General features: G+C 42.7%; 1 protein-coding gene across 5 annotated transcripts in view; it reads left to right on the top strand.

Moving 5' to 3' along the window:
- The window catches only part of LOC133611677 (serine/threonine-protein kinase PAK 6), a 65,020-nt gene that overhangs the window by 25,600 nt on the left and 20,818 nt on the right, over positions 1-18,602 (top strand). For 3 of the 5 annotated variants that reach the window (XM_061968695.2, XM_072913673.1, XM_072913674.1), the window contains exons 2-3: positions 4,436-4,683; positions 14,839-15,492. In XM_061968695.2, coding sequence (XP_061824679.2) covers positions 4,480-4,683; positions 14,839-15,492 — 858 coding nt within the window. In that variant the 5' untranslated portion in view covers positions 4,436-4,479. Of the gene's footprint in view, positions 1-4,435; positions 4,684-14,524; positions 14,747-14,838; positions 15,493-18,602 lie in introns of those variants that run through there. The other 2 variants (XM_072913672.1, XM_061968694.2) reach the window with 2 other exon arrangements.

Here is an 18,602-nt window from a genome sequence, read left to right as displayed (position 1 = left end):
TTGAATTATCCTTGGAGGGTGACACGTCTCTCGGAGCAGTGTGATTCCCCTTCACATCCACACCCTCCTCGTTCTGCTGTAATCCGCCCTTTTTTCCACAAGGAGCGCTGAGCTGATTTGACCAGTGTGTCCGTTTTACCCTGCGATGATGGGCAGGCAGAACAGCGTCATAACTTGCGCCGTTAATGCCGATTAAAGCCATGCTGGTCTGAGGGCGGAGGAGAGGCGGTTGGCGTGATGGCTCGCCGAGCCATGGATGACGGCAAAACTCATTTCCTCAACGCCCACGCCTCTCTCTGTGCATGATGGGAGATCGTATCTTGAATCTGGGCACCTGGTCTCCGTCCATATGATGTGAAACACCTATTTTTAAAATGCTTTGAATTAGGAATGTGCCGATTGATCGGCTGATTTCCGTGAAAAAGTATGTGATAGCCCATTGCCAAATAATGCTTTTTTGCCGATAACGGTAGCACTTTAGTATGGGGAACATATTCACCATTAATTAGTTGCTTATTAAAGTTACAAAGACTTAATTTAGAGTTATTTGGACAGTATGGGAACATATAAGGGTTAGGGCAATGGTTCTTAACCTTGTTGGAGGTACCGAACCCCACCAGTTTTATATGCGCATTCACCAAACCCTTCTTTAGTGAAAAATACATGGTTTTTTTTTCCAAATTCAAGACAAAGTTATATGTTTTTTTACTGGTGCACAAAATGAACCGTGCATGAACATCACCTTGTTCAAAGAACAAAACCAACACAGTGCATGAACTCACAACAAATTACACACCTTACACACATTACCATGAATTGATTAACGTGGACCCAAGTTGAAAAACTTATTCGGGTGTTACCATTTAGTGCTCAATTGTACGGAATATGAACTGTACTGTGTAAACTGTACTGTTTCATATAATGTATTCTCTTTTTTTGCAATCTGCTAGTAAAAGTTTCAATCAATCAATCAAACAACCTGCAAATCAGATGGAAAATTAGAGGGAACATTGTTTGGGGGTATCCATAATACGCTGATAGAGAGAAGTTTTTATTTACACGATAAGTCGGATGTGTCTTTACCTCCGTGGCGGAGGCTCCGCCGAACCCCTGAGGCCGACTCACCGAACCCCTAGGGTTCGATCGAACCCAGGTTAAGAACCACTGGGTTAGGGTTAGGGTTAGGTTTAGGGTTACTAATAAGCAATAAGGGTTAGGGTTAGGGTTAGGGTTAGTTAATGGCTTAATGGTTATATAATAAGGCCATGCAGAATAAGGCATTAATAAGTACTTAATAATGACTAATTAAGAGCCAATATGGTACTAATTTGCTGGTTCATAAGCTAATAATTAATGGTGAATATGTTCCCTATACTAAAGTGTTACCCCGATCACAAACGCAGATCCCCTCTGGCTGACACTATATTTATTTAGAGTTCCCCGGCTGGCAAGTGGCTAGCATCTAATTATGTGTGTGCATACACTGTGTGGAGCTGCTAATAGTAATCACCTCTATTACGGCAAATAAACTTGGAAAAAAAAGATTTGTACCTGAAGTATCATTATCGCTAGAGGACAAGGCTAAAAATGTTGCACACAGAGAAAGAGAATAATCAGCTAATCTAAAAATGGTGTTGCTATTTTTAAACTACCACTCACCATAAATAAATCGAAATATTTACATTCAATACTTGCAATTGGGGGGCAGCATGGTGGAAGAGGGGTTAGTGCATCTGCCTCACAATACGAAGGTCCTGAGTAGTCTTGGGTTCAATCCCGGGCTCGGGATCTTTCTGTGTGGAGTTTGCATGTTCTCCCCGTGACTGCGTGGGTTCCCTCCGGGTACTCCGGCTTCCTCCCACCTCCAAAGACATGCACCTGGGGATAGGTTGATTGGCAACACTAAATTGGCCCTAGTGTGTGGATGTGAGTGTGAATGTTGTCTGTCTATCTGTGTTGGCCCTGCGATGAGGTGGCGACTTGTCCAGGGTGTACCCCGCCTTCTGCCCGATTGTAGGCTCCAGCGCCCCCCGCGACCCCAAAGGGAATAAGCGGTAGAAAATGGATGGATGGACTTGCAATTGGTATTGGTATTGGTATCGATATCAGTATCGGCTAAACCAGCAATAAACCCTAAATGGTACATCCTTGCTGTGAATACTTGGGATTTCGTAGTTATGTATTTTTAATAAATTTGCAAAAACTTATAAAATACATCTTTCCTGTTGTCACCCCCCACGACCCCGTAAGGGACAAGCGGTAGAAAACGGATGGATGGATGATGTCATTACTTTATGTTGCGTGTAGATTTTTAGGAAAAAGTATGAATTCCTTTTTGGAATAAGACAACAAAATGTGGGAAAATAAAGGACTGTGAATACTTTGAGTGCTTATCTCCCAAACTGTTATTTACATTAGTAAGGGAATTTGCCTGACACATGAAACGTGAAGAATTGGGGGGCTTCACTATCCACTTTAGTTGCCAGATTGCAGTAGTGTTTTGAATATTTTCAAATGGGTTTTGTGGCAATTCCAAGACCACAGCGTCAGTTGCTATGTAGAGTGTGGCGCTTACCATCATTTTTTAGCAGACTGCAATGCAAAATGATAAACCCCCCCCTGACCATATGAATCCATTCTCTACTGTATTGAATTGCTAGAATGAATAAAAGTGATGATACAGTAAACTCAAGGTTAGGATTAAATGCAACCCCTCGATGCGATCATGGTCCCACGTGGCATTAATAATCAGCATGGGATATTAAAGTGTTACAACAGGGTTATGAAGGAAATCCTCACTGCATGTTTGTGTGCATGAGTGTGTGTTTTGTCCTGCTAATGCTCAGAAAGCCTGTGGGCGCATGCCAGCCCAGTGACACGCTCATCAGGAAAAGGGCACGGAGAATGAATAAGCCTTAATTGACCACGCATCCTTCATTATACATCTGCTAACAAATGCATCCATTCTCCCTGGAGACCTTTTCTCATATCAAAGGGACGAACCAGTGAGGCTCAACATGGGCAAAGTAGGCAGGATTGGTACATAAATAACTATATTTATGTATTTATTTTGATTTCAGTTACAACTCAACAGAGGGCAGGCCTTTACTAAGGCCAAACTGTTAATAAAAATGCAAACATTACATGTGGATGATGGACATATTTTCGTATCGGCACCTACAGTATGTTCTAAATCTCACCAAATTTTGATCTAAAAGTTGAATGGAAATTGGTTTTGCCATGCCATTTTCTAAGCAGAAGAGATTAGTTTTGCTTCAGAATGTCAAAGTAAATGTTTTCCTCAATGAACCGCAGCTCCCCGGTGTCGGCAGCACTCATGCAGGCCCAGATAATGATGCTTGGCACTCATTCGGGTTGCCAGATATGGTTGTACAATATAGACAATATATGAGGTCGATACTACGTTGGCTAGAATGATCAATGCTTTTTTATCATAAAAACATATTTTGTCATTTTTGTTGTTGTTTACAAACACAGGAAATAAGTCCCTCGACACAGGAGGACTTTAAGGGCAAAACTCAAAATATTTAAATCGGAGGCAATAGTGGGAAATAATTTAATTATTTAAGTGATAGTGTTACACCGCCATCCTGTGTTTTTGTCTAGTTATAATTGTGTTAAAAAATGTAACCAATCGATGATCTTGAAAATTTGAAGTAGCCGCATCAGCATTGGTATGACCAATACTGCCCCTGTAATAACTTGGTATTGGATCGACACCCACATTTATAGTATCGCCCAAAACTAAGTATCCAAACAACTGAAGAATAAGAGTTTATTACATTCTAACAGAAGTGTAGCTGGAACCATGTTACAGCAGAATGTAACTCGCTCTTAACAGTACATTAGCAAGTATATTTAATAATAGTTTTGATGAAATAAACACAACCGAAAATACAGAATGTTACCACATGTTACTAGTCAAATTAGAAGCCTTTTTAAACCTGTTTTAAATGGTTCTATTATCAATATATATATATATATATATATATATATATATACCAGATAATATATTGGGATATATATCCTTATTGCAGGAGGCTGCAATATATAAATCGCAATATAGATTTTATACAGAATGCTAAAATGTGTAAAATATTACAATTTGAGCATCTACTCACTTCTGTGAGATACAGTATATACTGTATATACAGTAAAAATTAATGCTTTGAAAAATAAGTATTTACCATAATGTGTCCAGTTTTCCTTCAATTTAGCTTGCAAAACCTAATTCAACTCTAAATGTGAAGCTCTGTCAAATTTGATCAAACGCGGTTAGAATTAAGCATGAGATGTTGTCACATTTTGTCAGTGCCAGTAGTCATTGTGTAACTGGCCCTACCACCATTTAAGATCCTAGACAGCAGCAGTTCTGCTCATTTCACAGTTGACAAATGAAAACATGTCTTTACAGGGATTTTCTGACGCAGGGAGGCTGTCTCTCTTGAGGACGTGAGGATGTTTCGCAAGAAGAAAAAGAAGAGGCCTGAGATATCAGCGCCTAAGAACTTTGAGCACCGTGTCCATACCTCCTTCGACACCAAGCGGGGTTGCTTTATAGGCCTGCCCTCACAATGGCAGAGCCTAATAGAGAACCTGCGCAGGCCTCGGCCCGTGGTGGACCCTTCCAGGATTACGGAAGTGGAGCTCAGGCCCAAAAAGGTAGACCACACGCTGCACTTTTGACCTGACCTTGAACTAATCATAATATTTCAACCCCGCCTTTGTGAAAAGCAAACATTTTAGTCTTCAAGTGCACATCATGTGCTTCTTGTTGTATGCCTCGGTGTGTGTGCTCGCGCACAGGGTGCGTGTGATGCGTCAGTGCGTTAGATTTGTGGCAGAAGTGCTTGTAGTTAGTGCATGCTGCATGCTGCCCCTGCTTGCTACTCTCTGCTTACAGCTATCGCTGCCAGCTAGCCCCTGGGTGGGTGAAAAGAGGAGCCGAGTGCGTAAGCCTCCTCCTGCTGGTACAAAGCCTCTCCACCACCAAGACCCCTGTGGTGCCTCCTCGTGGCCACACACGGTAAACTGCGTCTTTGCGGACACAGGCTAAACTGTAGGGGATCTCGGAGCAGCAGTGGGCCCCAGAGGCGAGGCGTGCAGGCCCACCAGTGTGTGGACACGCCCTGGCGTCCGCCAACCACTGCCCCATCTATGGGTTAAATAGATATAAGACCTCAACGATGGAAATGGCGGAGGATGACACTGCATGTCACAACGGCACTGAAGGCGGATGAAGGCTGCAACAGAGGGTGGTCTCCAGTCGTCATGGATTCATGCCACTGGATCAAGGCCCCTCTCTGCCAAGGACCGTGTGGTGGCTGCAGGTGCATCAGTCTCCCCACGCTAAAAGACGTCACGCGCAGGCGTCCTCCCGAATGGGAACCCATCCATTTTACATCCCTAGTACTTCAAAGTCCTTTGGCGACCGGGAAGTGGTAACGGGGGCAGGACAGTGAAGTCTGGCAGTCCCTAGCCACAACCTGGCACACAGACGGTGGGTGTTAGATTCAGTCGTTAAGCTCATGGACTGAGGCAGAAGAGCTTCTCGGCAGCTGCACCCATGACTGAGCAGCCCTATTCAGGATCCACTCTGCTCACCCCAGTAGGGGAGGGGGTTAGAAAAGGTACCCTAAAAATAGCCTGCCTCGCAACATCCTGTCTGGAATACCGCATCCAGAGGGATCACCACCACGCGGTCAGAAACAAAAAAAACACAAATTACTCATTGGAGCCTGGAACGTGCGAACCCTCACGGACAACCAAGCCAGCGATCGACCGGAAAGGCGAACTGCCATCATCTCCAGAGAGCTAAGGAAGTTCCAGATCGACATCGCAGCACTCTCCGAGACCCGACTGGCCGACGAAGGGCAGCTGAAGGAAGAAAAAGGCGGGTATACTTTCTTTTGGAAAGGAAAACCTGCAAATGAGCCACGAATCCACGGTGTGGGTTTTGCTATTAAGAACTGCCTCATCAACCACCTCCATGAACTCCCTGTGGGCATCAACGAGCGCCTAATGACCTTACGCCTTATGCTTGCTAGCAGTCATATGGCCACAGTCGTTAGTGCCTATGCACCAACCCTTGATGCACAGGATAAAGTTAAGGAGGCCTTTTATGCTGGCCTGGGCAAAGTTCTATCTGAAGTCCCCAAGGAGGACAAGTTAATCCTGCTTGGAGACTTCAACGCCAGAGTGGGACAAAACCACCACCTATGGAGGGGTACGCTGGGGAGAGAAGGGGTCGGAAATACAAATTCTAATGGCGCACTACTGCTAACTAAGTGCTCGGAGCACAACCTGGTCATTACCAACACACTTTTCCATCAGAAAACCAAGTTCAAAACATCATGGATGCACCCTCGCTCCAAACTGTGGCATCTCATTGACTACGTCATTGTCCGCTCTAAAGACCGTCATGACGTCCTAAACACCAGAGCAATGACCAGTGCAGACGACTGCTGGACCGACCATCGCCTCATTCGCTCCATCATGTCCATCCGCTTAATGCGGAAAAGACGAATGCAGAAAAGACAGTGCCGGCCAAGAATTAACATCGAGCTGTTGAGTGACACCACCTACCAACAACAGCTGCAGGAGACCTTTAGCGCAGCATTGCCCAAACAGTACCCAGAGGATACGGAAACACACTGGAGCACACTTTCGACTGCCATAATGAAATCCTGCAAAAATATTCTTGGTCTCAAAAAGCGGAGACATCAAGACTGGTTTGATGAGAACGACACTGAGATCCAGCAACTAATTGACAACAAGCGGCAAGCTTTCATCACTTGGCAAAATGACATCCACTGCAAAGTGAAAAGAGTAGCCCACGCCAAAGCGAAGGCAGCTGTCCAAACACAGGTTAGGAAACTGAAGAACCAGTGGTGGACAAAGAAGGCTCTGGAGATCGAGCAGCTTGCTGACTCTGGAGACACGAGAGGCTTCTTCGATGCCACAAGAGTGGTGTATGGTCCCAGCCACCGCTGCGTAACCCCCCTTCGCTCAAAGGATGGTCTGCTGCTGCTGAAGGACAAGGACGCAATTTCAAACAGGTGGAAAGAACACTATGAGGACCTCTTAAACAGGGACACTATACCTGAGATGGAGGCTCTTGACCAACTCCCACAACAACCCACAGATGAAAGCATGGGAGAACCACCTACCTTGGATGAGCTGCAGGATGCCATTGGGAAGATGAGGAACAACAAGGCTGCTGGGCCCGACGGCATTCCAGCAGAGGTCCTGAAGAAAGGCGGACCCGATCTTACCAAGCACATCCATGCCCTGCTTCTCAAAATATGGGAAGAAGAGGAAATCCCTGCACAGCTCAGAGATGCCCTAATTGTATCCATATTTAAGAAAGGAGACAAGGCAGACTGTGGGAATTACCGTGGCATCTCTCTCCTGTCCACCATAGGGAAAGCCCTCGCTCGGGTTTTGGCCAACAGACTCACCCCCCTGTCAGAAAGCGTGCTTCCTGAGTCTCAGAGTGGATTTCGCCCAAGCAGAGGCACCACAGACATGATTTTCATCGCACGACAACTGCAAGAAAAATGCCGGGAACAAAACCAATCACTATACATGGCCTTCATAGACCTCACCAAAGCCTTCGACTCGGTTAACCGTCAGGCACTTTGGCTGGTTCTGTCCAAGATTGGCTGCCCAGATAAATACATCCGGGTACTGAGACTACTGCATGATAACATGTCAGCCACAGTGCTCAGTGGCAGTGGAGATGAAACGGAACCCTTTAGGGTAGACACAGGTGTAAAACAGGGATGTGTCATCGCTCCAACACTATTTTCCATTTTTGTTGCTACTATCCTTCATCTCACAAACATACATCTGCCCCAGGGAGTCGAAATAATGTACAGAACCGACGGTCAACTCCTCAACATCAACCGTTTCAGGGCTAAAGGTCAAACCACCACCATATCCATCATGGAGCTGCAGTATGCAGACGATAATGCCCTCATAGCCCCCTCAGAAGAGGACCTACAGTGCACTCTGTCTGCTTTTGCGAAGGCATACAAACAGCTTGGTCTTGTCATCAATATAAAGAAAACCCAAATCCTCCACCAATCACCACCAAACAGTAGTGCGCCTGTCCTGCCACCAAACCTGTCAATTGACAAAATCCGACTGGAAAATGTGGACCACTTCCCATATCTCGGGAGCCTCCTGTCATCTAAAGCTGTCATTGACGATGAAATTCACCACCGCCTCAGCTGTGCCAGTGGGGCCTTCTCAAGGCTAAGGAAGCGAGTCTTCGAGAACCGTGACCTCCAAGCAAAGACCAAAATCCTGGTCTACAAAGCAGTCGTGCTCCCCACCCTTCTGTATGGGTCAGAAGCCTGGACCACCTACAGCAGGCACTTAAAGGCACTCGAGACCTACCATCATAGATGTCTCAGAAAAATCCTCAGGATCAGCTGGGAGGACCGACGCACCAACACCAGCGTCCTGGAGGAGGCTGGCTTGCCCACCATCACTGCCACGATAGCCCAAAACCAACTCAGATGGACTGGCCATGTAGTCCGCATGCCTGACTCTCGCCTCCCAAAACAAGTCCTTTATTCCCAGCTTGTTGAAGGGAAACGGGCCCAGGGAGGTCAAAAGAAGAGATTTAAGGATAACATCAAGGCAAACCTGACAAAGTGTCGCATAGACCTTAAGTCTTGGGAAGTCAAGGCAAAAGACAGGACGATGTGGAGAAACCTTGTCTGTGAGGGTGCCGCGCAATATAATGACGACCTCCGCCATGCTGCACAAGACAAGCGCAGACAAAGAAAGGAGAGAGCATCCACCAAACAGGCCCAACCCAAACCCACCACCACTGCATTCCCTTGTCCACATTGCCCCAGAATAATCGGGTCCAGAATCGGCCTCCACGCCCACCTGAAGACCCACAAAGACCAGGAAGGAGGACAGTCATACTCGACCACGAGTGACCGCCGATGATGATGATGCCTCGGTGCTGCTGAGGCTTCCTGCTGTCTCAGAAAATGATGATAATGTGGAAGTCTGCTGATGTTTTTGCACTCTTGTCTACAAAGGGTGTTGGGCTTAGGGCCCAGATGTTTACATTGACAGCAACATGTTGAACCTATAAGTGGCAATGAGGTTTATCACTCCATATAGGCAATTAATACCATATCATACCATACCAACTTAATTTATAAAGCCCTTTAAAAACAAGCACAGTTGAAGAACAAAGGGCTGTACATCACAAAGAAAAACAGGCAAAGGACAGACTAAAAAATAAAATTTAAAACAGAAATAAAAATACACATTGAAAAAGCAAATGCTAATTACCCTAAGAACAATTTGTTGGATAAAAAACAGTTTAAAAAGTTAAAAACAGTTAAAACAGTTAAAAGTTAAAAACAGTTTAAAGTCTCATGCTGGGTTAAAAGCCAGTGAATAAAAATGGGTTTTAAGAAGGGTCTTAAAAGTAGCCAAAGAAGGGGCCTGTCTCTCATGGAGCGGGAGATCGTTCCAGAGTTTGGGACCCGCAACAGAGAAGGCCCAGTCCCCTCTGAGCTTGCGCTTTGTTTTGGGTACCTCCAGGATCAGCTGATCAGCTGACCTGAGGGACCGGATGGGAGCATAGAGGTGGAGCAGCTCAGAGAGGTACGGTGGGGCAAGACCACGTAAGGATTTAAAAACGAGTACAATAATTTTAAAATGGACTCTAAAAGACACAGGCAGCCAGTGGAGGGAGGCTAAAACAGGAGTCATGTGCTCTCTTTTTCTTGTGTTAGTTAAAAGTCGGGCAGCTGCATTTTGGACCAGCTGCAGACGTGAGAGGGAGGATTGACTAATTCCAAAATACAAAGAGTTACAGTAATCCAGCCGAGATGTGATAAAGGCATGGATTACTGTCTCAAACTGTTGCCTAGAAAGAAGGTTTTTAACCTTGGCCATCTGACGTAAATGAAAAAAGCTGTCTTTCACCACTGTGCCAATGTGACGGTCCAATTTAAAATCACTGTCAATACGAAAGCCCAGGTTGGTGACCATGGGTTTAACATGCAAAGCCAAGGGGCCAAAGTCAACAGGGGGGAGCTCACAGGTACCACTAGGTCCAAACACTACTACTTCTGTCTTCTTTTCATTGAAATTTAAGAAGTTTAGGGCCATCCAGGCCTTAAAATCATCAAGACAAGCAAGTAGTAGCTGCATTGAAGAGGCATGATTTCTCTTTAACGGAAAATACATTTGTGGCTTGAAGATGGTCTGTAAAACATAAATCTATTCAACATTTTCACTGAAGGTTCTTCAGTGAAAATGTTGAATAGATTACATGTTGTGTAGACCACAAGAATATCTTTTAAATGTAGAAAAAAAAAATCATAATATAACCCCGTTAATGCACCTTATAATCCGCCTTTTGTATAAAAATAGACCAGAACAGCCCTGGCAGTGTGCCTTATAATCTGGTGCACCCTATGGTCCAAAAAAATACAGTAGTTGCAAAAAACAACCAGTAAATATTTTGTTCCATTAGTACTTTTTATGATGAGAACAATTAAGTTGGTGAGTTTAGAGATTGGAAATGGGCAATGAACCTTGCCAGGCAAATAGTAACATACAAGAGGAACCCCTTACATGAAAACATTCACTTCCAGGACATGGTCAACGTCTTACACTGCAAATTATTTGCCACTTTCCAATATTTAAAATCTTATTTCTAGAAATGTTCCTAGTTTTAAGAACTATTAATTTATTTTTAGTTATTGACTTTATGTCATAATTGGAATTTTAGCATAAATAATTATGCTTTGTTTATTCTAGTTTAAAAATGTTAAAATTGAGAAAATAACTATTCAAATAAGTTATTTTGCTTTCCCCCTCAAATCTTGTTTAAAAATTGCAAGTTGAATAATGCTTCTTTTCCGTATAAAATATTTATTTATAGCTTAAAAGTCCTGCTAATTTCTAGATATACAAATCTTAAATCAGAATGTCTTATCAAGTAAAATTAACTGGCTGCATGGACAAATGATTTCACTCGTTTTTAGTATTTTTTTCTGAAAATGTAGTCTTTTTATCTTATATTTTGTCAGTTCTTTTTTGCAGTGTCCATGCATCCATCCAACCATTTTCTACCGCTTGTCCCTCTCAGGGTCGCGGGGTGGCTGGAGCCTATCACAGCTGCACTCGGGCGGTAGGCAGGATACACCCTGGATAAGTCGCCACCTCATCGCAGGTCCAACACAGACAGACAAACAAACATAATTGTTCATATTATAGACCATCCATCCATCCATCCATTTACTACCGCTTGTCCCTGTCGGGGTCGCGGGGGGTGCTGGAGCCTATCTCAGCTGCATTCGGGCGGAAGGCGGGGTACACCGTGGACAAGTCGCCATCTCATCGCAGGGCCAACACAGACAGACAAACAAACATATTTGTTCATATTATGGAACATGTTATTGCAATTGAAAATGATTACATAATTAATGATTTTGAATAACAAATTGATGAATCAAACAGCTGGTGTGTAGTATGTACAATACTTACAGTTTAAACACTTTTTAGGGCACAACCCAATACTAGGTTGAGCTTCATGGCAAAGACTACTCATTGACCAGGCAACACACCATAGCCTATACAAAACTGCCATCTAGCGTCTTGGAATTGCAACTGCATGCAAAGTCTACTATATGATATTTGCAAATGAGACTCAGAAGTGTAAGAAATCATGATATAACAACTGGACGTCACAGTTATCATTTCCAGCTCACTGTTCTATGTTAAATAAAAATACACGATTTTGTTATGAAACAAATTATTATTATATTAGATATTATACTATTATAAACATTAATTTATATATGAACACACACCGAAGTACCAACAATTGGTACCGTTGAGTATTGGTATTGACCCCCAAATGGTACATTGGTTCAAATGTGAAAGGCTCCCATCTCCATTGTTAAGAATATTTCTCCCAAACACTATTGTTAGCCATACGATAAATAAATCCATGCGTAGACACTAAGGGCCTGATCGACTAAGATCCAAATACCAGGCACTAAACAGTGTGTGCAAACTATTAAATAGCATGTAGTATTAGTTGATGTTTTGCAGGTGATCTACTAAGACTTCGTGTACAATTGATAACAAATGCAAAAGTGGCGCAGACAGCCCTATTTAAATGAGAATGTTACGTGTGCTACCTGCACTATGTGGCCATGGAAACACTCATTTTCCTCCACATTCATGTTATCGTGCTCTCCAGCCTGTGTGAAATGCAGAACAAGCAGCGCGCATCTATAATCTTTAACACATTTTCTCTAATATAGACTTGCAATCTTGGCAACAGAAACTTAAAAAAAAATGCTGTGACAGTGCGCTCTGCAGGGAGGCGGTGAATAATCACAACACCGCAGCGCGTCTGGACTGATCCAAATGCAAGAAAATTCATATTGCAAGACAGTTTTTCATATTGGCGATATATTATGGGGCTGCACGGTGGCCTAGTGGTTAGCATGCAGGCCTGGTCTGGAAGATCTCCCCATGCTTGCGTGGGTTTTTCTCTGGGTACTCTGGCTTCCTCCGACATTTCAAATATATGCATGTTGGGTTAGTTGAGTAGTTTAAATTGTCCATAGGTACGAAGGTGAGAGTGAATGGTTGTTTGTCTAAATGTGTCCTGCGATTGGCTGGCGACCAGTCTAGGGTGTAGTGAAGTCAGCTGGGATAGGCTATTGCTTACCCGCGACCCTAATGAGGAGAAGTGGTATAGAAAATGGATGGCTGGGTGGAGATATATCATATTTCCTGAATGAAAAAACAAACACCATTAAAAAAACTCCCCAGCAAATACCAGAATGCATCCGTTGAATTTTTTTTTAATCAGCCCCTTAAGTAATTCAGCAGCTATAACATTATACAATGATATTGCTGAATAGACAATATGGCTAATATTTTTTTTTAGGACACTCCAAATATGTTGACACACACACACGCAGGACAAAGGATTCTCTCTCACTATCCAGCTCTTCTCTCACAGCCATTTTTGCATAACTGTGCCAGTTTGCACGTAACTTTCAAACAAAACAACAAAATAAAACCTGCATAGACCACATTGCGCGTGCTAAATTATTATATTTGCATCTTCTCCTCTTAGTATTATGGGCGTTCTGATAATCAGCATATATTCTGCAGATTCATAAACACAGACACGCTAAATCGATTGTGCTCCTTATTTTACTCATTTAAGAGATGCAATCCTGTGCGCAGGAGTTTACAACATCAGCTGTGCATGTACTATCAAGATTACGCTTGTTTTAACCCTTGTGTAATGTTCATATTGTTGTTACTCAGCCAGTGTTTGTGGGTCTGATGGATCCGTTGCTTTTTGTGGCTTTTAATGCCTCACAATCAAATACTTTTATGTTAAAATACTGAACAGATGTTTACCTTATCCCAATAAACATCTGTAAACATCTGTTCAGTATTTTAACATAAAAGTGTTTGATTGTGAGGCATTAAAAGCCACAAAATGCAACGGGTCCATCAGACCCACAAACACTGGCTGAGTAACAACAATATCAACATTACACAAGGGTTAAAACAAGCGTAATCTTGATAGTACATGCACAGCTGATGTAGGCCATGGCCTGATGTTTATTGGGATAAAGTAAACATCTGTTCAGTATTTTAACATAAAAGTGTTTGATTGTGAGGCATTAAAAGCCACAAAATGCAACGGGTCCATCAGACCCACAAACACTGGCTGAGTAACAACAATATGAATGTTGCATGGAAAATTTCTCTGCCAGTTTCTGCTTCCCACAGGGATTCTTCTTTTGTGTTTCTGCACCTGCGGTTCCCACACAAGGTTGCAACATTGTTTGTCAACACTGTCTGCTCTCATTTTGTCGCACATTTGACCCTCTGATGTTCTGTGTACCTAAACTCTGTCCCCCTGTCTAGGCCTGCTGTGTGTGTGTGTGTGTGTGTGTGTGTGTTGTGGTACACAGAACATACATTTCCACACTTCTTTTAGCCCCGGACATCTTATATGTAATAGAAATGTGTAGGGAGAGTGTATGGTGTGTGGTTATTAAATATGTATTCTGATATATGTTCTTCACAGAAAATGAGCCAAAGTCAGTGAGTCTCAGTTTGAAAAATGAATTAGTTGTATAATTTTTCTTTTAATAAAAAATGAAAACGGGTCCCACAGACCCGAACACCACACAAGGGTTAATACACGCAAACCTTTAGTAGATCAGGCCCCTAATTTCTATTGTATATGATTCTATTCTAATCTACCGATGTGCTAGAAGACTTGGTCAGTGGAGGACAGCCCCTACAGTCTGCTGCAATCTTATTACAAACATGATCAGGATCTCACCTTTCTTGGAGGCACTAGGTGAGATCCTATCTTTTGTTACCCCTCCCTTGTGATGTCTGAGCCACAAGAGAGGCTGTTAGCTGGCATGAACTGAACATGACTCTGCCCTTAAAGTGACTAATGAGACACCCTGCACGCCCTGTTAGTGTTGCACTGGCAAAACAGCTTGCGGTTGTCTCGTTTCCTGTTAAAGCAGGCTCCAATACTTTGCCTAAACATGCCTGCTTTGCAGCGCATAGCGTCAACGTGTTCTTAGCGTGTGTTTTAAATATGCTCACTATTTGCATTGTCACAATTGCCACAGGGGGATTTGGTTTGATACTCGACAACGATGTCCTTTACACATTTGTGAGTCTAAATTTAACTCGGCGTTGAACAATGCTTATGTAACCCTTAGCTCATAATTCTTTTTCTGTACTCTAATGCCCCTTCTCTTTCAGACCATTGTGCGAGGGAGCATGATCGGTCATGGAGACTACATCGCAGCCATGATCAACGACATGAGCCGCCTGTCTGTGACCAGCTCTAATTCTCTGCGGAAGAGCAGTCCCTCAGCCAGGAAAAGGGCCAAGTCTTTGGGAAGGCTGGGAGAGGTGAGCGAGGGAGACGCCTATCAGTACGAAGGCCTGATTCAGGACGATGAGGATGACGAGGATGCGGCTCAGGATCAGTGGCGGGACAAAGCGAGGAACATCCACAGTGAGACCAACACCCCTTATTTGGGCATGAAGAAGAGCATCACATTGCAGCCTAATGGGATTATACCAAAAACAACATCCACCTATGAAGTCAGTGGTGGCCCGCTGGAGGGACCTTCTCAAACAGGCCAGAACATTACAGGGCCGAGTCGAGGCTCTTATATAGGCGCTGACGTGGGCAGCCCTCAGGAGAGAGTGATATGGAAGAGAGATTTCCAGCTGCCCAGGGGGATGCCACCGAATCAAATACCTGTGGCCTGTTTCTATAGCCCAGCGATGACTATGCAGCAGCACCAAGATCAAGGCGCAGTCCCCACGGAGCTGCGGCCCAGTGTACCGATGTACATGCACCCTCAGAACAGCCCGGGGAGGCCTTTCTCCTCCTACGACCTGAAAGTAAGCCTGATAGTGCACCATGAGTTATACATGATTTATAGACCTCAACTCAATAGAACCTCTAGTGTGAACACCATAATTAATGGAACATAAGTATCTTTTTTGTGATTTTGCGAACAAACCCAGAGTAAACCACTGTTGTCAGTTTATTGTCGACCTATCCGTGTTGTATTGCGGTGTCTACGACTTGTTTAATTCTATTTTATTGTATGGTTATCAGTAGGGGATTGCAAGCCAATATTAATATCAGATATCAGTCCAATATCAGTAAAAAAACAAGTATTGGATCATGTCGGTTTGCATCTCAAATCTTCAATATAAGCTCTGTTACAAGCAGTTTACTCGTGCAAAGCTGGACAGCCAGTTAACATCTAAATATCTTCCAATAAGCACACAAGGTTGTTTTTTTCTTGTTTTTTTGTAAAGTAATTTACAAAAGATAAACATGGTAGACTATAGCTGGATTGCATATGACGTCACATGTGTTTTTCTTTTTTTTGCGGCCTAATTCACACAATGGTCAAGCAGCGAGAGTGTAGCATTAAAACAAGTGAGAGTGAGTGTAAAGTTTGATCAAAAAATGGTGTATTGCTGTTCTGTTCTTGGGTGTTCCAATCGTTCAAATACAGAGATAGGAAACAGCTTTCATAGAGTGCGTCGAAGGAAAAATATAACTTTAATCATCTTGTGTAATACAATCGGACCATGCTTGTGTCTGCAGCGATCACTTTGTAAAATGTTTGTTTGAACATTTTATTTGTTTGAGAAACTTTCTGTGATGCAATTGAGTTTATTCTCTACCATATTAGTAGTGTTTGATAGCAGAACTAAATGTAAGAAAAGACAAAAGACTGCATTAGTTTGTGTTCTTTTGTGGTTACTATGTCTAAATATAACTAAAAAAAGATCTGGTTGTGCAAATAAACTAATGTCATGTTAAGTCCTAGTAATGAATATTTTATTTTTGGTGCAATCCACCGTATTTTCTTTCTTGATTTTCATAACAGAATCTAAAAGCTTAGTTGTTGTTGTGCAGGAAAGCCAAGCGCTTTCTTCCATACGGATGACCACATTATAGCGTCTTTGGGGATATTTGTTAGCAATAAATATCTCGTAGGCTCAACAGCATTTACTGAATCTTGATATTGCTAGCAAACATGGCTGAACAACAGGGACATCTATAGCTAAATAATGAGACAAAATATGAACTTCACATAATAAAAACAACTGCAGACATAAATTGTAGATGAGACTAATATTTGTAGCAGGAAATCAACTGCAAACAAACTTATTGTCACGATCACAGCAGCACAGAACTCATTATGTCAATTAAGTACAATACTTGGCGATACATGAGTAAGTCAAACTTTTTCTTTTACGGATTGATGTTTAAGTTGTGAACCCCTCAGATGTAAAGACATGATGTGCCTCCAATTTTTTATTCTCTAAATACCGCAAGTGTGTAAAGAAGTGAGGTAGTAGCGAGCAGTAACCTCTTGGTTTGAAGCTTTTTAAAAATGTATTTTTCTTAAGAGTGTAAAAATCCACTCCATCCCATTTTAAAATATTTTATTGTGATCGCTTTAATATTTGCCTTTAAAGCTTTCAAAAGAGGCCTAAATCTGAACGGAATCAGGTAAATAAACAATATGCTAATGTGGCTTACACCATCGCCTGAAACCTGGAAGTGCCCGGATGTGCCTCTAGGTCACGTGATTGCAACCCACCTATAGGATACAAGGAGCTAGCAGCTACACAATAGCTAAGCACACAATAGCAAACAACATTGCAGTCTAAAACACAACCTATGTCAATACAAACAAGTATAAAACAATTATAGTTGCATATTACTTACAGCTACAATGGGCTTGATCTACTAAAAGTACTTAAAGACGTGCAAACTTGATAAACCACACAAAGCTGATCTACTAAAATTAGATTGCGTCTGTTAAGTGAGCAGAATCCATTGAGCTTTGCCGTCTCCATGACTATGTAGAATATATGCTGATTATCAAAAGGCACACAATACTGGGAGGAGAAGATGCAAATGTATTATACAGCACGTGCAATGCGATTTATCAACACTTCTCACCATTTTTCGACAACTATTTTGCCTTGTATTTAGCACAGGGGTCCCCAAACTTTTTGACTCAGGGGCCGCATTGAGGTAAAAAAAATGTGGCAGAGCTATATATATATACACACACACACGTATACAGTATATGGTAATTGTAATTGTAGATGCGGACAGAATCACCACGTTCAGAGCATCTTTCTTGAGTTTTACAAACTCCCCATCAGTAAACGCCTTTCTACAGCTTGCAATTAGTTTAGCTACCTTGAATGTGGCCCAAACAGATGCCTGATTTGCCTGTGTTTTGCGCAGCTTTGTACTCTGCTGGGCAGCAAATTCACGGTTTAGCATTGCCATCTTTTCTCCTCTCACTTTGCCCAACAAGCTCACATACTGTCCTCCGTGGCGAGTTTCATAGTGTCGCCGAATGTTCAATTCTTTAAACATCGCCACTGTCTTTTTGCAGATTAGTCAAACTGCAAAAATTCTAAACTCAACACTCTGAAATTACTTTACGTTTCACCAACGATTTCACATTTTTTTTCCCTCGCGTGCCAATTTACTGGAAGAGCACGCACTTGACGTCACGTTATTGATGGGAAAATGTATTTTTAGACAATATGATGAGAGGCTAGGAGACCCCAAGAGTAACATGCGGTAGAAAATGGATTGATGGATGGGCTAGAAAGGACAGATGAAAAAATAATAATTAAAACAAAATATTTATATTTTTTACTTGGGACCTCCCATGGGCCAGATTTTGGATGCTGGCGGGCCGTAACCGGGCCGTAGTTTGGGGACCACTAATTTAGCATGTCTGAAAAGTATGTGCAAACTGATACAGTTACGCACATGGCTGTGAGAGAGGAGGAGCTCCCGCTGCAAAAACAGTCGACGGACAGAGAATCCTGTCCTATGTGTGTGTGTCAACATATTTGGACTGTCAGAAATAATAAATATTAAACATATATAAAACTAAAATCCATTCATCCATCCATTTTCTACCGCTTGTCCCTTTTCAGGGTAGCGGGGGGTC

The sequence above is a fragment of the Nerophis lumbriciformis genome, linkage group LG08, assembly GCF_033978685.3.
Source record: "Nerophis lumbriciformis linkage group LG08, RoL_Nlum_v2.1, whole genome shotgun sequence".
Lineage (NCBI taxonomy): Eukaryota > Metazoa > Chordata > Actinopteri > Syngnathiformes > Syngnathidae > Nerophis > Nerophis lumbriciformis.
The sequence above is the reverse complement of the archived record's forward strand: the minus strand, read 5'-3'. Positions and strand labels throughout refer to the sequence as shown.